Genomic DNA, 21,892 nt, shown 5'->3' with positions numbered 1-21,892 from the left:
TTTCAAAATGGCTAACAATCTGCAAAATTAGATTTGCAAAACTATATAATTTTGATTTTGAAAATGTATAACTTAAAGTGAGAAAATAAACATAAATATCTTAAACTCTCAGATACATAAACTTTCAAAGCATAAAAATACAGACTACTTACTGCCATTGTTTGCCTTGTCAGTTTAACCAGAACTGTAACTAAGGATCCTACTGTGATGTTGTTGCTATCTTCATCATCCAATACTGTAAAACATTAAAAAAAATAAATAAAAATCAAGCTCTACGTCAAGGCAAACAGCAAAACTTTATTTATCCAAATCAATCTGAGACTTTAGTATTTCAAACATATAAAATTTTAAGGCTACTAAATGAAAAATAATTTACTATCTACTCTATATAAATTTCTCCAGAAGATGTCTTCAACAATGTACTCATTTAATCCTTAAATTAGCTCTATGAAGCATTATTATTATTTCTTTAAAGAGACTGAGGTTAAGGAATAAAGTAAAATGCCCAAGGCCACAAAATGGCTATGCTGGCACTGCCAAGTTTCAAGTCCAGATGTTTTAAAATATAGTATATTGAGGATTACCATAGCTTTCTCTCAGTGATAATAAAAGAGGGTTCTGTCACTCTATTAAATTGTATAAACTTTATACTCACAAGATTTTACCTGTATAATCAAATACCTCCAAACTAGTATTCTAAGCAATGTTAAAAATACTTATTTTTTAAGGCAAGAACTTCAAAATAGTTTATATGAAAAAAGCACCTTAAAGATGTTTTCTGCAATGTTTTTTTCTTTATTTTTTTAAAACACATTTGCTATACACATCCCCAAAAGTCTTAATAATAAAATGAACTTAACTACAAGCCCTTTAAAAACAGGAACGATTCCTAACACATCCTTGTATTCTTGGTCCCACAAGAATATTCTAACAACAGCAACTTAGTAAATGCCAAAGCTCAGAATAATGTCACAATGAAGGAATGGAGCAGAATAATCTCTAATTCTGTCACCATTCTAAAATATTATATTCAGTTGTAAAATGGGAATCATAGGACAATTATGTAAGTAAAAAATAATCTCTCTTTTTCCACTCCAAGCAGACATAAAAATGAAAATAAGTCAAGAAAAACACATGAAATGTGGCACAGAACGTGGTGATTTTCAAAGCTTAATATGTATAAATAAGTTAGGTTTTTAAAAAAATTAATTTTAGAACTAAGCAGCCATTTTATACTAACAATAGACACATTTCAAATATCTTCCATTACATTTGGAAATCTCTTCTATTATTTGAAAAGTTAAGAGTTGAACTATAGAACAAAAGTGTTCTCAAACCAAAACTACATCTTTCATCACAGCAAATCTGACAGGTAAACTACAATTCTACAGTCTAATTAAAAGTTATGAAGTGAAGTGTTTTGAGAACCTTGAGCCAAATAAACAAGAGCCGGTCCATCAAAAGGGAAACAACAGGAAACCTCTCACTTACCCTGTGACTTTATGTCCATAGTCACATATGGGAAACTTCCAAGGACAGCCATAACCTCTTCATATTTTTCATCTTCAAGGAAATGCAACAGATTGTGACGATCTGATTCTTTTAAACTCACCAAATCCTGGATAGTTTTAATTTTGAACTAAATTTAAAAGGAGACAGAAAATAAATCTTAAAGCCATGAAACTCTTCATAAAAAGAAAATTACTAGTATGTTTACTAAAAATCCAAAAGCTTTTAGAAAAATGTTAAAATTATATACATTTCAAAGTAGAAAATACAACTTTAGTGGCATTTCACAGCCTTTTTCTCCAAGGAAATTTAAATCTAAGAATTTTTTATTACAAAGTTAATACACAGTTATTTTTTAAATTAGAAAAAACTAAAGTTGGAGGAAAAAAATAGTAACATTCATATAGACTCTTGACCCAAACAGGAACTACTGTCATTTAATTTGTTCAGTTTGCAGACCTCTATTTTTAATTTTAATGATAAAAACCTTTAAGAATATGAATTTATTTCCAAGTATATAGCTACATGTGTACTCTTTAGGTTTTACTATGCAATATTCTTTTATTTTTTAGAAATTAAAAGACACTTCCTCCTTGGAAGAAAAACTATGACCAACCTAGACAGCATATTAAAAAGCAGAGACATTACTTTGCCAACAAAGTCCATCTAGTCAAAGCTGTGGTTTTTCCAATAGTCATGTATGGATATGAAAGTTGGACCATAAAGAAAGCTGAGTGCCAAAGAACTGATGCTTTTGAACTGTGGTGCTGGAAAAGACTCTTGACAAGGAGATCAAACCAGTCAATCCTAAAGGAAATCAGTCCTGACTATTTATTGGAAGGACTGATGCTGAAGCTGAAGCTCCAATAACTGGCCACCTGATGCAAAGAACTGACTCACTGGAAAAGACCCTGATGCTGGGAAAGACTGAAGGCAAGAGAAGGTGACGACAGAGGATGAGATGGTTGGATGGCATCACCAACCTGATGGACATGAGTTTGAGCAAGCTTCAGGAGTTGGTGATGGACAGGGAAGCCTGGCGTGCTGCAGTCCATGGGGTCGCAAAGAGTCGGACAGGACAGAGTGACTGAACTGAACTGATGCAATATTCTCATTCTTGTTATTTTCTAAATATAACTGTTACTGCAGTAGTACCAATCCTGGCTAAATGAATACCAAGGAGAAGGTTTTTTAATTTCTGAGTACTTGGTGCCAGTTATTAATTTTTACTTTCACAGATAGGGATTAGATCATAAGGCATGTGAAATGCCTGCTTTTGAATGCTGAAGTTTTCAATTATGACTTTAAATGTGATCAAATTTAAAAGAGCAACACACTTACTTGAGAGAAGAGTGCTCTGTTAAAAATTTCTAATATACATTTATTAGTTCTACCTTACTACTATCAAGTCCAATGTCTATCTTCTGTCCTCTAATATATACAAAGTGGTTTAAAATTATAATTTCATTCCATTTTTTCCTATATTTCCTCAGGTTTTTCATTTATATACATATTTTGCTGTGCCTTAAGATTCATTCTCATAATCTATATACAGACTATAATTTCTAAATAAGAATTATCTTTATATGACCTACTTATATATTGAATGCTTAATTTTTTTGTTCATACTCAACAAACTGCTGCTCAAGCTTTAAACCATTAATGAAATAAATGAAAAGTATACAGTGCATTTTTACACAGTACATTTACTTTTGGCAACATAAAGAACAAAGTGTTAACTGCTAAAATTTTGACCCCCCTCAAAGTAGTAAGATCATTTCAGTAGTATTAATAAAATGTTATCAAACAGCTATCTATTCAAGAAAGTGTTAACAGAATCACTTGAGGCATAGTTTTAGAATGCCTGAAACATTGTAAATCTAAGATGTTTATATAACCACTTCTAGAAAAATTTTCATTAATGTTACCTTTAAGTGACATGACAAACGGCTTAAAACTAATATTAAAGTGCCAAATTACCTTTTTATGATTAGAAACTCTTCTAAGATTGTCTTCTTCAATGTGAGGGAGCTGCAAAAGGGGAGACTTAAACTGCTGAAGGCCTTGCACAGCCATCTGGGAAAGCTTCATGCAGTTTTCAAGGGATGCCAAAGTTGGAGCACGAAACTCCCTTTCTTAGAAAGAACAGAAGGAAAAGCAAAAACAGGGCTGGACTATTTATATGTTCAGAGTACACAATTCATAACAAACACAAATCCACGTGAACATCCTTAACACCTCAAATTTTATGATCACAGTGTTGACTTTCCTTTAAAAGTTACTGGTAAGACACAGAAAATATACAAACTTGATCAAATGTACATTAACCAGCAACAACCATTGATTTTAATAGAAACATTCTTTGTACCACTTCCAAACCAGTAAATCATAAGACGTTTTTGGTATTAAGAACATATTGATGTCATGCCACAAAATTACATCATCCATAACAACAAAACACAACCACTCCCTTCTTTTATAAGGGTCTCTTTCCATTATAGACCATAAACTCCCTTGTTCTTTTTCCCTTGATGCAAAAAACACATGTCAGATGAATCATCACAGCACATAAAAGAATTATTTCAAACTCATTGTTAACCTAATTCTAAAAATATTCAGAGGAAGAAAAGGATACTTTAAACTTTTGTAAACAAGAAAAAAATAAACAATAAAACAATGAAAAAACTGAATTAAAAACCATAAGTTGTGGTACCTTACATGATAGAAAATACAGGAAAAATAAGAAAAACCATAAGCAAAACTGGGAAAGCCAATTCAACTTAAAGACAGAAATATATTAGGTTCCCATAAATCTTAAAAGTATAATCTGTACTATATGCTTGCGAGAAAAAGTACAACATAATTATGCTTCCTCCTCACCTTCACGGCTCCTGGCCATTATTATTAGCTGGCAGATTACATTAACCATTTCTTGAAGTAGGGCAGGGCATTTTTTCAGCATAAATTGCTGATCTGCAAAACAATAAAACACCTGAAACAAATCATTCTTCTTTTATACAAAAACATTTTTATTACCTGTAGTCCAAGACTAAAGCTAAATTTAAGTTGTCGAACAAATTTTTCATATGACCTCAGAATTTTATAGGCTGAACACAACTGTTTCTCCTCGGCAGCACCACATCAAAAAATCAGTCAGAAAACCCTAGCTCAGATTAAATGTTTTAAAGGCAAACTTTTAATATCATGGTTTTTGGCTTTATAAATTACTCCCTACCTTTTTTTCTGGTAACAGTCTTAAACTTAATCATAACCTCACTAACTGAAGAACTTCAAAAATTTTCTTCTTGTGCATCTAAGTTTCTATAATTATGGATAAGTCCAAAGACTAAGACTGAGAATAGATGTCAACTAAATGGAGAGAGAGGATAGGAGAAGGGGAGAGAGATTCTTTCACTTATACTGCAATAATAGTTAACCACTGAGATCATTCAGTGGGGTTGATAAAACTAAAATAAATTTGTTTCCTGTTCCTTATATAATTGGTAAAAATGGAGATGGCTTCATATCTGTACAGAACATTAGCAACAGAATTACTACTTTGCAACTTCAATAAACAACGCCTTAATAGTGTTCCTTAATTCCATCATACGTAGCCTATGGTACTATCAATAATCACTGAGCATCAACTGACCTTGTTTTCAAAGGCATTTCACTGCATTATTGGCTTAAAGCAGGGGGAGGGTGGGTTGGTTCATTCAGAAAGAAAATTTATTCTCTAAGGATAATAACTTTCTTTTAAAACTTTCAATGGAAATAATACAAGTGAAAAGAGGTGACATTCAAATTCACAATATTCCTGGAGACACCACAGTCCTAATCTAATGCTTTATTTTTTTTAAGTAGAACAGATGGCTTCAAGTACTGATAAAGTTTTAAGTAAAGATTAAACAGACATTTTATTGGTAACTACTACGGGAGTATGGGGAGAAGGCAATGGCAATCCACTCCAGTACTCTTGCCTGGAAAATCCCATGGATGGAGGAGTCTGGTGGGCTGTAGTCCATGGGGTCGCTAAGAGTCGGACACGACTGAGCGACTTCACCTTCCCTTTTCATTTTCACGTATTGGAGAAGGAAATGGCAAGCCACTCCAGTGTTCCTGCCTGGAGAATCCCAGGGATGGGGGAGCCTGGTGGGCTGCCATCTATGGGGTCGCACAGTCGGAAACAACTGAAGCAGCAGCAGCTGGAGTATGGTGGTGGTACTAGTGGTGATAACTGAGATATCTGTTGTGAAATCCATGTTTTCTCCCCGCAAAAAGCTTCAAATTCTTTTTTTTTTTTTTAAGTCATCAGGAATTATTGAATAATCTGCAATTAACTAGACATTTTTCATAGAGTATTCTCTTACCCTGAAATACATTTTAACATTTGCCAAATCATTTGACTTTACTAAGACCTTCAAAGTATTTGTGAAAGTAATTATGTATGTAGCATATAGATTTGTTTTTAAAAGGTCCTTGAGTAATTATGTGATTGAGCAAAAAAGAACAGTGACAAAAACACTGCACCATGAGGCCTAATTACATCTATTGCTTTTGTACCACTAAAACCCTACAGACAGTAGAATCAAAATACCTTCTTCAAGAGTCTCAGGAATTTTCATTCTAGCAAGATGAGACAGTAAAAGAACTCTGGCCTTCAGGCTATAAGGACAGGTAAGTGGAGGCTCATTCTTCTTTAAATTAATGCTGCCAATTTCTCTGATGAGCTAGGGAAAAAAAATAATTATTTAAAAAATGTATACTTAATAAAGCATAAACTTTAATATTTAAATGTTTATCAAAGAATTTGGGAGACAGGCCTAACCTGAGGTATTAAAATATTATCTGTTGGTCTGCTTGTGGCATCTTTATTATACTGAGGATCAAATTCAGAGGCTCCAGCCAAAACCATGATAAGACCTAAAAAAACAAAAGAAATATGAAGAAAAATAAATTTACTGACCCGTAATCATCCTCCCCAAACGATACCAGATTAATCCTAGAGGGAGGCAGTTTTCTAATCACACACAATGCTAAAATCAATATTAACAGGTATAAATTTCTCTCACAACAAAAGAAACATCTCATTTTTAAAAAGTGTTTGTAATATTACCTATCACAAGTAAAGAGAAATACACGTCAAATTAAGGACCCAGAAGCAACTAGGTGCATTAAAATCACCACAAATAGCACTGGTTTCTAGAGGTTATCATGTGTTCCACATAAAATTTCTTTTTTAAAAAGAATCAATTTTTATCGGAGGATAGCTGCTTTACAGTGTTGTGTTAGTTTCTACTGTTTAGCAAAGTGAATTAGCTATACGTACACATATATTCCCTCTTTTCTGGATTTCCTTCCCATTTAGGTCACCACAGAACACTGAGTAGGGTTCCCTGAGCTACACAGCAGCAGCAAGGATTCTATGTGACATTACTAACTGCTTTAAGAGAAAAGGGGGTTCAAAAGGGTTTCAGGTTTCTTTACTTCATGACTCCTCAATGCCATGAGTAATCTAAAATATACTGTAATTTACAAAAATTTTTATTACAGAATCATGGAGGGCTTTGTGGGAACAGTGTTCCTTGAAATACACGAGTTGAGGTCACATATATTAGTGTTACTTTTCTTAGTCTATACAAGCTCTTTAATGACTGGCACTAGAGTTATCAATCTTCACCTTATGGCAGGAAATGCAAGCAGTGTTCTCACAAAAATCAGGACAGTATAGGAGTTAAGTGCATAAACCCTGAAGCTTTCAAGTCCTAGCTGAATGACCTAAGACAATATTCTTCACTTCTCTATGGGCCTCAATTTCTTCATATGTGCCTCATACACATAAACACAGTAATGTGTGTGAGCTATTACTATTACTACCCTCAAATGTTTGAATGAAATCAACGGTTCCTAAGACAGCTATATAAATGGTGCCAGTCCTAAAACCAATGATAACTAACCAAACAAAATTAAATAAAGCTAAACAAAGCTTTTCTGACAGAATTGTGTAAGGCTAAGTACCACCCTCAGAAATGAAACAGAAATCAACATCACTGATCCAAAAAACGTATTAAAACTGGTTACAAACAGGAAATATTTTCATAAAGGAGAATGTTTATACATTAATATTTCAACCCAGCACAAAGAAGAGTGTACATGTGCACAAGGGAGAGTAACATTCACTCATTCCTCAGAAATAAAAGACCTGCTTGTTCTTCAGAAATACAAAATCAACTCACACAGTCATATAATCCTGGGATTATATGATAAATCTCTTTCTCATTACCAAGAGCTAATCAAATGGGCAAACACAAAATATGACAAAGTCCACTCAGGTTTTGAAACAAAAATGCATCCACCCATGAAGCACAATTTTAAACTTAGGTCCTTTTTTTTTTTTTTAATGTATAAGATTTCAACAGAGCAGTGATTCTGAAAGGTAATATAAAGTATTCCAGGGATAAAATTTACAATGTTAGCTTTATGGGATCAAAGAAAGTATTTAGGATGTTACTTTTTATGTCATAATAAATTCTGAAATAAGCCTCTGGGAATGAAATATTTTGGCAAACTTCTTTAAACACTCCCAGGACCTCTACTTATTTTACGCCATTAGCATGGTATAATGTACTGGCTTGGGAGCCACACTGCTTGAGTTCTATCCCAACTGTCACTCACTATGTATCCTTGAGCTCAGTTTCTTCATCTATAAAATGTGCTTAAAAACAGCACTTATTTATCGGAGCATACAAAGATTAGATGAGTTAATACATGATAGTGCCTCACAATACTTGGCAACAACAAATACTCAAGAAATGTTAGCTGGAATTACTACAAAATTAGTCCACAAGGAGCTTTACCATAAAATCTCTGAAGGGAAAATGTATACATATACATACAGCTGAGTGAATGAGAATAACAGAGCTACAGATCAAGAAATATGACAAAAGGCATTAGCATCTTCCTCCAGCTTTATGCTCAGCTCAGCTATAATGAACTGAATATCCCTAAAACTATAAAATGGAATTTCTCCAATTGAATACATATACCAATTCCACATAAATGACTCAGAAAATAATTTACTATCACAGTTACTTAAATTTACTTACGTTTCATATCCATATTTCGAGTTTTATAAACAAAGTAGGTATAAATCTGTGTTGTGCGTATTAGAATCTGGTCTCCGCTATAGCGTATTGAGCGATACCACCAAGAGCCCTAAGACACAAAATTAAACAAGGAAAAAACATGAAAACCACAATAAATGTTAACTTTGATGCAGAATGTTTATGGTCAAATTTTCTAAATGTTCATAAACCAATAAAAATATCTGCTCTTTAGAACAAATACCTTTACTATAAATTTCAAATGATTTATCTGGCAAGTATTTATGCTGCATGATGCCTAAATACCAGCCTATCTCATTACATATATATGATTTAAAGATTTAAGTTTCAACTAGAAATTGTTTATAGACAAAACAGGAATGAAACAACCCACTGCTATAAGCAACAAGTTGGTTTCTGACACATGGCATGTCTTCAATAAATGTTTGACAAATAAGTGTAAGAGCAATTTTACAGTTGATATACTACTTTCATTCACATTATTCCATACAATTGGATTCTAACACAACAATCCTATGAAGAAAGCAAGACAGGTTAACTGTAAGCCTCACTCCAGGATCATAGGAACCCTAAGATCAGTAAGAATACCACCAGTCATGAAGGTAATAAACAATAAAATCATAAACATTATGGTATCTCTATATTTGGGGTCGTAAAGAGTCAGACACGACTGGGTGACTGAACTGACTGAACTGATGCAGCCGTTTTTAAAAATGAGCTTGTTCTACATGTTGTACTCCTGTATGAAGCAAAAAAATCACAGGACAATATATATAATAAGACCACATTTTAAAAAACATGTATATACATTTAATGCATAGAAAAAGATCTGAAAAGGAAATCAACAAACTTAGCAGCGATTATCTCCAACAGAGAAATGGAATTGGGGGATGTGGTGACAGAAGACTTTCATTTTAAATTCTAAATATATCTGTATTATCTCATGTGTGTGTAACTTTTGAATCATGAGGAGACACATTTTAACATACTAAAGTGATGTCACCTTTAGAAGACCTTAAAGGATAGTTGAATATGAAATTCTTAAAACTCAAGGATTAATGGATTATGGATTATATTCTAACACAAATTACGATCTTATAAGGAGACCCCAAATCATGCCATCCACTCTCTTCCCTAAAAAATGTTAATAAAAAGAGCTGGAACTTACCACAACAACTGGAAGGATAACCATGAATGCCAAGCCATATACAAGTAAAACCTTGAATTGAAAAGGAGAAAAAGAAGACCATTTATTCCTTCATGAGGTAAATTACAACATCCATGAACACTTATTTTGAGGCTTACATAGAGGCACTATTAAAAGCACATCTTATGTATTTCATTTAATCCTTACTTTCAAACTCTATGAGGAAGGTACCATTATTGTTTTCTTTTTGCAGATAGGGAATCTGCAGCATATACAGTCATCCCTTGGTATCTGAGGGGAACTGGTTTCCAAACCCCCAAGGATACCAAAGTTCAGGGATGCTCAAGTCCTTTATATAAATTGGTGGTAAAAGAGTATCCAGGGATGTGAAACACGCTGATAGGGAGAGCCAACTTCAGTTGACTTTGAGTAATGTAGGGGCTGGGGGACCAACCTCCTTGCAGTGGAAAATCCACATATAACTTTAGAGCTGGCCTTCCATATTGTGGCTCTGCATCCATGGATTCAACCATGGATTGTGGAGTACTGTAGTCCATATTTATTGGGGAAAAAAATCATATATAAGTGGACCTACACAGTTCTGGTGGCTCAGTGGTAAAGAATCAGCCTGCAATGCAGGAGACCTGGGTTTGATCCCTGGGTTGGGAAGATCCCCTGGAGAAGGGAAAGGCTACCCACTCCAGTATTCTGGCCAGGAGAATTCCATGGATGTGTAGTCCATGGGGTCGCAAAGAGTCAGATACGACTGAGCGACTTTCACTTTCACTTTACACAGTTCAAGCCCCTGTTGTTCAAGAGTCATCCACATCTTAGCAAGTAGTTAGTGCCTCAGAAATAAATGATAGAACCTGGTTTCCTTGCCTCAATATCAAACAGAACATATAATGCTGTTTGCAGGTAATTTCCATTGGTAGGATTTTTGTCCTACTACTCAATCCCAAATCTGGTAGCTAACAATCTTTCTCTTCTCTAGTATTCCCTCAACATGCTTATATACAACAACTATATACCCTGGAAGAAAACATGTAAATAAATAGCCATAAAATGACACTAGCCATTTTCAAAACAAATGACTGTAAGGATTGTAATGTTACAAATGACAGACTGGTTTTTATTGCTTTAAAGACAGCCCCTAGATAATTATTTTCAAGAAAGGAGAAGTAGCGAATTCCTAAACAACAGGTTAAGATAATCTCTGACGTTTTAAGAGCTGCAGCCTCTCATCACTGACTGAAGTATGATCATCCTGCTGCCCCTTAAAGTACCATATAGAATACATACCATTATGTTAGGACACATTAAAATTAATTTAGCTTGGATAAATGCAGAATACAGGGTAATTTAAATTTTGAGTACTACTTAGGGATAAATGTCAACACCATAAGAAACAGTAGTTCCCTAAACCAAGGGTAGGACCCAATCTGAAACTACCTCCAAAACAAATCACAATTTGAAGGTTCTAAAACCACACTAGAGTACAGTCCCCCAAACCTCAATGTAATAATAAGAACCAATTCTTTTCTCCATTACGTAAGAAGTTTCCATAATACACAGTTAAATTAGAAACACTATACTGGAATTTTCTTTGTAATGTTATCTTTATATTACCAAGATATATCTAACACATTATCATGTGTCTTATTAAGTGTACTCACCAATATTGAATTTTTCTGGTCAACGATCCAAGCTGGGAGGGCAATTCCAAAGCTTGTGGCTAAAAAAGGAAGAGTATTTTTGAAGAGTCTGAACTTCCAGCTTCATTTATTTATATCCCGAAATTCTACCTCCCCTGTCACTTCCAAAAAACTTTAAGATTATCTTACTATGTGTGTCTCATACACAAAAGTTGATGTGATATGGTTTATCATCTGAAACTTCAAATTTTCCCAAAAGAAAAAAAAAAAAAAAAAAATCAAAGTACATGAATTCCTTCTTCTCAGAACACTTAAATCCATTTACATGTCCTGAGTTTATGTAAACACTATGAATATATGGGAAAATGTTTAGTCAGTAAAGAAAAAACAGAGTTTTCATCCTGTTTTTATCGACCACTAACTGGAAATGAATGATGCTAAAGCTGAAACTCCAGTACTTTGGCCACCTCATGCGAAGAGTTGACTCACTGGAAAAGACTCTGATGCTGGGAGGGATTGGGGGCAGGAGGAGAAGGGGACACCAGAGGATGAAATGGCTGGATGGCATTACCGACTTGATGGACGTGAGTCTGAGTAAACTCCAGGAGTTGGTGATGGACAGGGAGGCCTGGCGTGCTGCAATTCATGGGGTCGCAGAGTCGGACACGACTGAGCGACTGAACTGAACTGGAAATGATGAATAATGAAACTGACTACTCTTCTCATCAAATCAAAGACCTATCTTTCCAACTAATCTCTAGAAAAATTAAGTAAAGGAAGCTCAATTTACGTATCCATTTAACTCTGTGTGGTTGTAATTTTTCTATTCACAAACTAAGAAAATCAAAACGTTCTTTTAAATCTAACATTTTCATAATATACGCAATACCTTAACCCCAGTATTTTTTTAATCATCATTTACCACACCTTGAGGCCCATCTGGATTTCCAAATTCTTCCCAATTTTTCCGGGATTCTTCATCAGTTAAACTAGCATAAAAAGAACAAAGGTGCAAAATTAGAAAACCACATCTGAAAAATAAGTACTCAACTACACAAACTCCATTAACCAACCAACTCATTTCTTAAAAGAAATAATTTCAGAGAATCAAGAAAAACCCTCTGAAATCTGAAAAAAAAATAGGGACAGGTAAGGAAGGAATTCAGCATTAACAAAAAATGCTAATTAATGAACCCGGATACAAATTCTTAGTTGGCCCAAGAGTTCTCAAGTTTAGCCAGTTCAAGACAGAAGATCAAACTTTAAAGGCTATTACATTTTCTAAGGAGGCAGGGGAAATTAGACGTGACTTTTTTCAATCTTATACACTCACTTATTTTCCAAAATTTTTTCAATGGGCATGCTTTTATTTTAATAATGACATATACCTATATTTTAAATATAAACTTAATACATGATTAATAATAATCCCTCCAAAACTTGCACCACATTCTCAAAGAAAAAAATAACACCTATAAAATTCCACTGCTGTGGTAAAGGTCATTTGTACTGTGCTGAGATCACAGTTTTCTCCTAAGCCAACTTCCAGGAAGACTAGGCAAATACTTGCTAAAGCAACAGCTTCCCAACTCAGGCAATATGAGGGACAGTGATTTTTTTAAAAAATATGTAAACATATATGACCTGGGCAATGGTTCAAGGCACGGGGTAAGAGTAGCTTTATTCCAGGTCCTGGCATAGATGTTTTTAAAAATAAAAATAAAAACATTAAAAGAACTCTTTCCTTCAGAAACTTTACAATGTTGTTAAGGAGACAAGGCAGTCAAAAACATACAAAAATGACCAATAACATAATAAGGAAGACATTCTTACAGACCTACTGGCAAAAGATTATGTTTATGTTCAAACCTAATTTTAGCCAAAGATGGAGAAGCCCTATACAGTCAGCAAAAACAGACCGGAAGCTGACTGTCACTCAGATCATGAATTCCTCATTGCAAAATTCAGACTTAAATTGAAGAACGTAGGGAAAACCACCAGACCATTCAGGTATAACCTAAATCAAATCCCTTACAATTATACAGTGGAAGTGACAAAAAGACTCAAGGGATTAGATCTGATAGACAGAGTGCCTGAAGAACTATTGAAAGAGGATCATGACAGTGTCCAGGAGGCAGTGATCAAGACCATCCCCAAGAAAAAGAAATGCAAAAAGGCATTTTTGCATGTAAGGCCTGAAGAGGCCTTACAAATAGCTGAAAAACGAAGAGAAGCTAAAGGCAAAGGAGAAAAAGAAAGATATACCCATTTGAATGCAGAATTCCAAAGAATAGTAAGGAGAGATAAGAAAGCCTTGCTCAGTGATCAATGCAAAGAAATAGAGGAAAACAACAGAATGGGAAAAACTAGAGATCTCTTCAAGAAAATTAAAGATATCAAGGGAACATTTCATGCAAAGACGGGCTCGATAAAGGACAGAAATGGTATGGACCTAACAGAAGCAGAAGATATTAAGAAGAGGTGGCAAGAGTACACAGAACTATACAGAAAAGAGCTTCAGGACCCAGATAACCACGTTGGTGTGATCACTGACCTAGAGTCAGACATCCTGGAATGCAAGGTCAAGTGGGCCTTAGGAAGCATCACTATGAACAAAGCTAGTGGAGGTGATGGAATTCCAGTTGAGCTATTTCAAATCCTGAAAGATGATTCTGTTAAAGTGCTACACTCAATATGCCAGCAAATTTGGAAAACTCAGCAGTGGCCACCAGACTGGAAAAGGTCAGTATTCATTCCAATCCCAAAGAAAGGCAATGCCAAAGAATGCTCAAACCACTGCACAATCGCACTCATCTCACATGCTAGCAAAGTAATGTTCAAAATTCTCCAAGCCAGGCTTCAACAGCATGTGAACCATGAACTTCCCAGATGTTCAAGCTGGATTTAGAAAAGGCAGAGGAACCAGAGACAAAACTGCCAACATTCTGGATCATCAAGTTCCAGAAAAACATCTACTTTTGCTTTCTTGACTATGCCAAAGCCTTTGACTGTGTGGATCACAATAAACTGTGGGAAATTCTTAGAGATGGGAATACCAGACCACCTGATCTTTCTCCTGAGAAATCGTATGCAGGACAAGAAGCAACAGTTAGAACCAGACATGGAACAACAGACTGGTTCCAAATTGGGAAAGGAGTATGTCAAGACTGTATATTGTTACCCTGCTTATTTATAAACTTCTATGCAGAGTACATCATGAGAAACGCTGGGCTGGATGAAGCACAAGCTGGAATCAAGACTGCTGGGAGAAATATCAATAACCTTAGACATGCAAATGACACCACCCTTATGGGAGAAACCAAAGAAGAATTAAAGAGCCTCTTGATGAAAGTGAAAGAGGAGAGTCAAAAAGTTGGCTTAAAACTCAACATACAGAAAACTAAGATCATGGCATCTGGTCCCATCACTCCATGGCAAATAGATGGGCAAACAATGGAAACAATGACAGACTTTATTTTGGGGGGCTCCAAAATCACTGCAGATGGTGACTGCAGCCATGAAATTAAAAGACACTTGCTCCTTGGAAGAAAAGCTATGCCAAACCTAGACAGCATATTAAAAAGCAGTGATATTACTTTACCAATGAAGGTCTGTCTAGTCAAAGCTATGGTTTTTCCAGTAGTCATGTATGGATGTGAGTTGGACTATAAAGAAAGCTGAGCACCAAAGAATTGATGCTTTTAAACTGTGGTGTTAGTAAGACTCTTCAGAGTCCCTTGGACTGCAAGGAGATCCAGCCAGTCAATCCTAAAGGAAATCAGTCCTGACTATTCATTGGAAGGGGGAAGCTGAAACTCCAATACTTTGGCCACCTGATGTGAAGAACCAACTCATTGGAAAAGACCCTGATGCTGGGAAAGATTGCAGGCAGGAGGAGAAAAGGACGACAGAGGATTAGATGGTTGGATGGCATCACTGACAGGATGGACATGAGTTTGAGTAGGTTCTGGGAGTTGGTAATGGACAGGGAAGCCTGACATGCTGCAGTCCATGGGTCGCAGGAAGTCAGACATGACTGAGCTGAACTGAATTTTAGCCATAAATTTATTTCCCAGGGCATATGTACCTAGGATACAATGTATTTTCTATTTAATAAAGCTCCAAGTTGAGACAAAGAATGCAGAAATACCTTAATAAAATTGCAAAATTTTTCAATGATTTGAAAATATTTTTACACTTATCAATTTGGTCACTTATGAAAACAAGCACCTCGACATCTTTAGTCCTTATTCAACTGTAACTTCACTTACACTATTTGACCTAAGGCCACAGTAAAATACAAGAGCCGAGGAAAGGCATTATTAGACTGCAAGTTAATAAGGAGTGGTGCTAAGATTCTTTTCTGCTAAGGAAGGGATATTTCTCAAAAACGTTTGCCTTGGTTTCCCTGTATAATTGTCCACTTCATCAAGAGCTTTAGCTATTGTTTCTTTAAATTTTCTGTCTCCTAATCAGATTCTTTTTCCCAAAATAATTATCTCGTTCCTTTCTGCCTTTCTAATGATGGCAGGAACATAAACTGTTCTGTTCTCTATTCAATGCCCTCAGATTAGCAAAATAAAGCACAGCTCACATCAAAGAAGCATTTGATTTTTCAACCTGCACACACATCTGATTAAAATTTCATTAATTCATTCATTAAACCAATCTGTGTACAACTGTTGTATAACCAGTCTGTATAGTCAAAGGAATTATCAATTTTTTTTAAGTCAGTTTAAGAAAGCAACTGATTTTTCACTTCTTGTTAGTGCTTCAGTATAATACCATTTCTAAGACTTAAAGAACTTAGAAGCTGTGTGATTTCAGTATAATTTATATATAATAAGCTCACACAACACCACTGGTACTAATGTAATTTTTTTTTTAATTCAAGGAGAGTCAAGTTTCCGAAACATGATTATATTCCTTGACTTTGAGGGTGGGAGGTTATACCATAAATCCTATTAGGAATCTAAATCTAGTGAAATCTATGCCCCTCTTGTCCTGGAAAAAAAATGCACATTTACAAATACACATAAATTCTGTATACTGTTTCAGGGACCTCAGATTTTAAATCCTAATCCAGAGAATGCCTTCACTAAATTATATATGAGTGGCCTGAGTTGGCTATACACAGCTAAGTTATGTATTCATACGTAAGAATATGTGCAAACATAGGCTATAAAAATTAAAATAGTTTTAAGGATGTTAACTCACGCTGCCCATGTGTTAAAAAATAGTTTAAACACAGGTTCTACACCCAAAAGCAAAATCCCAACTGTATCCAGAAAAATGAATCAGAGAATTCATAAGTTGGCCTAACTCTTCAAAAATAACCATACCTCCTTCAAGTAACAATCTGGCCCGAAGAAATAGAAATGACCCACTTATTTATTATAATGAGCAAATAAGGGAAGAGAAAGTAGCTTAAATAACCAAGGCAAATTCTGAAAAACTTTGTAGATCAAAGTCTATAACTGCATTCCACAAGTTGCTTGAAATACGTATCTTAGGACAGCAGCTTCAATTCAATGACTCAAACCTATTACATACATATTCAGTAAAATGTGCCCTTTTAACTAATCTAGTTATATTTGTACAAGTTACAACAACTCAAGAGTTCTGGGTCCTGTAATCATTTTACTTCTTCATCTGCCTGATAGACCATCAACTATTTTAGACCCTTTACATACAAAACACTACATCATGATCATGCAACTAAGTTAAAACCAAAAGCCATATATTATTCTTCAGTACTTTTTAGAATAGTGACCATACATAATAAAGCCAGATTTCCAGTAACCTGAGAACAAAATCATGACCTTGAAAAGGTTACAATACCTGAAAACTAAGGGGGGCAAAGTAACTGTACCAAAAACACTAATTAATCTTGGCTATCTGACATCTGGAAATCTCCAGTTCTTCAATTACCTGAAGACAGCAACTAAGGCATTATATTGTGATACTTGTGCACCAAGGGTAAATGCATGAAGGAGACACTGAAAAAAGGGGGAAAGAACACACCAACTGAAAGAATAATCTGGAGAACATCTGCTGTACAGAAAAGAAAATGTAGAGCACACTTCAGAAGCTCCTGCAAGTACTGCTTTATTACAGAAGCATATTCACACAGAAAACACCCAATGGAGGGGGTGGGGGAGGAGGCTGCAGGGAGAAAGGAGACACGGTCAATATACTTCTATTAGGCACAAAAATGCATAAGACAGTATTTCCCAAACTTTTGTCATTCATATTCCACTTTCACAGCCTGCTATTATATCTGCATATTCTATTACTTATATTTTTTAAGTTAGCTTACAAAATTGTACATTACTGAGTTTTCCTCAAAAACAGATAACATCTTGTCTGTATTTTACTCTTTAATTCAACGTAAGGGTTGTGTGGGATATACCTATCATAATTCGTGAAGAATCCAGCTGCCTTTTTATCTCCTGCAATATTAACACCCAAGAAATAACTAAATTTTATATCCTCTATCCTGTTTTCCAAAAATTAAACTCATCTTTAAATAGTTTAAATGAAACAAGCTATAATGCTTGTATGCTTGTCTCATTTAAAAGAACTAGATCTAGCCTAATAAAAAGCCTAGAAATGAAAGCAAAGTGTTAGTATATCCTCTTCTAATCAGTATGCTTTGAAAATAGCTCAATTAACATATCACTTACTACTTAATCAACTCACATGGCAAAAGCACTACTTAAAATTAAGGTTTAGCTAAATTACCCCTGCAGGGTTATCAGGAAGTTCCATAGAAGACTCAACATATGAGGTCAACACTTGAAAAAAGTATATGACAATTATTTTACTGATTACTATTTTATTCCAATAGAAAACTTAAAAATGTATAACAAGTCCTAAAATACTTACGCTGCATAAGCTTTTGCTATTCTCATGAACATAACTTCATCACCTCCTTTATCTGGATGATATTTAAGAGACAGCAAACGATACTGTTTCTTAATCTCTGCTACAGTTGCCCCCTAAAAGAAAAGACTTTCTTTTAGTAAAAATAGGCAGGCTACTGTAAAATATAATCCATCCCATTCTGAACTTAAAATATTGAACTACTCAATAGTTACAGAAAATGAAGTTTTCATCCTATATATCTTGTCCTATAAATTTCACTCACATATTTTTAAGTAAAAATATTTATGCTATTCGATATATTTTATTTTACTGGGCATCTAACTATATGCCATGCACATAGATGATTTGAGATTGATAATATATGAATGCCATTTAAATAAAATAAAATGACACAGAATTTTAAATATCAAAGAATGATCAAGTTAATTAAGTCTGGCTGAAAAAAAAAATCAAAGGTTAACCTCTTTTCTAAGAAATAATCTGAAGACTATTTGGTTTCATCTGTTTGACAACATTTTAATATTAAGTAACTTAGTTTACCTTAGTTGTTTCCTAATTAGATTCAATTTCTATTCATCAATTTTTCACATTGATTTTTTTTATGGCATTAAATTGTCCCCAAACCTTTAAAACTTAAAATAGCTCTCTTGATGACCATAATCATCACAATAAGAAAATTCAGATGGTATGCAAACTTTTCTTCTACAAAGCAGAAAACCAGAAGATAAATACACTCCTTACTTTGCGTTATGTGAATCTCTGGATCAAGCCATCTACTGAGCAGAGACAAGAAATAAAAGAGAGCAGTATGGGGGAGAAATGGAAAGAGCACTAGGTTCAGTTTGTTTACTAGAAGTTATGGGACACCAGACAAAACACAGATTTTCCAGGCCTCATTTCCTCCATCAGAAGAAAATGCTAGATGATCTCTAGCATACATTTCAGTTCTAACTTGCCACAGATAAATTTAAAAGACTAATTTTCTACTTAGATCCATCAATCAAGTTCAATTAAGAAAGTCACCTAACACACAACACTGTAAAGCGACTATACTCCAATAAAAACTAATTTTTAAAAAATGTTAAAAAAAAAAAAGAAGAAAGTCACCTAACAGATACATTCCAGGTTAATCTCAATTTCTATGACAAAGCTACCAGTTCTTTACAAGACATAAAGACTTAACATACTACCTTAGTGTCAACTAAAACAGGGTCCTATCCAACTAACATAAATAAACCTCCTGGTTCTAACTTTGCATTAAACCAATCTTAGAAACGTCTTTTAAAAATATACTAACTTCTCACCTCCAAATATTTTTTACATTTTAGCAATTACAAACCAACTCTTAATAGGATGGTAATTGACCTCTGTAGCTTCAAAAACATATATATATATATATGCATTAGAATAAAAACAGATTAGGTATCTTTTTAACTGATCGGAGTCTGATTTCTTTAGGCACAACTCACTTTCTTTTAGGCTGTGGGCCTACAGTATTTTCAAGGGATCATTAAACTAATGTACATTATATAAAAATACTACTTACGGGATCTAAATTTAATACTTCATAAGGATTGTATTCTTGATATTCTCGGTCTGTTTTGGAAACTTTGTATGCAAGGAATAAGAACAATGCCCATCCTGCAAGAAGAACTATTTTCCTGTTGAGAAAAAAGATAAGTGAAATATAAGTAAATACAACTCTTTGGGTTTCCTTTAGATTCTAAAGACATTTTGGCAAGACCAAGGCATAGAATAATCTAAAGTAGTCTCACTGACTTAAATTAGTGTTACTGACTTAAATTCTGTAATCACTGGGTTGTAAGATATAATAATGACAGTGTCTTTATGCCCCTTTGAATTCTCTAGAATCTAGCAGTGCCTGGCATGTAATATTCTCTCAGTTCCTATTTGCAGAATTTAAGTAAGAAGTTAATTCAACTCTCATTTACTGGATGCATTAAATTAGATCAAATACATTATACTTACTATTCAGTTAACCATTTAATGTAAAAAAGAACTGCTCTTGACCTCGCAATTACACTTCTAGTAAGGTAAACTACAAAAAATAATTGGTCAATTGCGCAAAGATAAGTGGCCTTAAGTAGTCCTGTTTACCATAACAGTAAAAATTTGGAAACAAACTTAATGTCCATTTATTGGGAACTAATTAAATCATTCATAGGAGACTAATTAAATAAACCAAGATAAAGCCACAAAATGGAACATTTTTAGCTAACAAATACAGAAAGACATGTGGGCTTCCCAGATGGTTCAATGTGTAAAGAATTCGCCTGCAATTCAGGAGACACTGGAGACTCAGGTTCCATCCCTGGGTTGGGAAGATCCCCTGGAGGAGGAAATGGCAACCACTCCAGCATTCTTGCCTGAAAAACCCCATGGACAGAAGAGCCTGCCAGGCTACAGTCAAAAGGGTCACAAAGAGTCAGATGCAACTGAGCATGATAGAAAGATGTGCACTACAGGTTAAAAAAAAAAAGACATAAAAGAATATATAGTTTTGGGGGAAAAATCATTTCTTTCTACTTCAGTATGTTCTATTTAATAAAAACATTTTAAAAATTGATATTACCAGTGTTGGAGAAGCTAAGGAAAAAAGGAACTCTCATACAATGTACACTCTGACGGAATATCTGGCAATAAGGTTATCAAAAGCCCTAAAGAACTATATATCTTTTAAACTATCAATCTACTCCACTTCAAGAAATTAAGAAGCAAATAAACTAAAACTAAGTTTATAAAGTATAAGGGTGGTAACAGATATAATTAATACCTGAAAACACATATAAATGTCCATCAGTAGAGTACTGAACAGATCAGTAACAGTATATCTATAGAGAAATGCTATCTAGACTCTAAAAATACTTGCTGTGGAAGATTCTCTACTTTACAGTGTTAAAATAGAAAAACAGATTTCAAAGCTGTATGTACAATGTAATCCTATTTTTTGTAAATAAAGTTTATTATAAATAAAAATATAGAAGGTAAATCATCTTAATGGTGTTTATCTTTAAGTGATGAAATGGAATAATTTTTATTTTTTACATGTTTTGTATCACAATCTGTTATATTAGATAGGAACTGTTAAACAAAGACATAAATGAATCATAGGAATCCTAGTCAAACAAACCGAAGTGATCTGTTTTCAAACACAAAAAGAAAACATTTCATGCATTTAAGCTCTCTTGATAGAAACATAGCTTAAAACATGTTTATCTGGACTGAGTTTCTCAGGCCCAATTCCTACCTACCTCTTTACTTTTATCATCCTAGTTTTTCAAACAAAATAAATCGCCACCTCCCAAAGTTCCCTAAGTTTTTCCACCATCATGCTTTTGCTCTCCTGGGTCTTTCTACCTAGAATTCCCATTCTTCATTTCTACATATCCAAACTGTACTTATCCTTCAAGACTCAACTCAAATTATCTACCCAATCCATAACCGCTGTCAAGATAATCAACAGGAAGACCATGATTACAGTCAAAGAAACATAAACCATGACCCTCTGGCTCACTGCAAACTCCTTGAGCATGTGGACAGGATTTTAT

At 34.4% G+C, this 21,892-nt stretch overlaps 1 protein-coding gene across 1 annotated transcript in view; it reads right to left on the bottom strand.

Moving 5' to 3' along the window:
• SEC63 (SEC63 protein translocation regulator) overlaps window positions 1-21,892 on the bottom strand; it is a 66,156-nt gene that overhangs the window by 19,848 nt on the left and 24,416 nt on the right. The window contains exons 3-14 of the mRNA XM_086317461.1: window positions 19,870-19,984; window positions 18,324-18,436; window positions 12,363-12,424; window positions 11,457-11,515; window positions 9,802-9,852; window positions 8,616-8,724; window positions 6,338-6,432; window positions 6,107-6,239; window positions 4,390-4,482; window positions 3,490-3,644; window positions 1,492-1,639; window positions 153-235 (exon numbers count right to left, since the gene is read on the bottom strand). Of these exons, the coding sequence (XP_086173587.1) occupies window positions 153-235; window positions 1,492-1,639; window positions 3,490-3,644; window positions 4,390-4,482; window positions 6,107-6,239; window positions 6,338-6,432; window positions 8,616-8,724; window positions 9,802-9,852; window positions 11,457-11,515; window positions 12,363-12,424; window positions 18,324-18,436; window positions 19,870-19,984 (1,216 nt within the window). The remainder of the gene's footprint in view (window positions 1-152; window positions 236-1,491; window positions 1,640-3,489; window positions 3,645-4,389; window positions 4,483-6,106; window positions 6,240-6,337; window positions 6,433-8,615; window positions 8,725-9,801; window positions 9,853-11,456; window positions 11,516-12,362; window positions 12,425-18,323; window positions 18,437-19,869; window positions 19,985-21,892) is intronic.

Source organism: Bos grunniens, chromosome 9, assembly GCF_055505025.1.
Source record: "Bos grunniens cultivar Pamir isolate PY7600 chromosome 9, Bosgru_T2T1.0, whole genome shotgun sequence".
Taxonomy (NCBI): Eukaryota; Metazoa; Chordata; class Mammalia; order Artiodactyla; family Bovidae; genus Bos; species Bos grunniens.
This window is presented reverse-complemented; position numbering and strand designations above follow the sequence as displayed.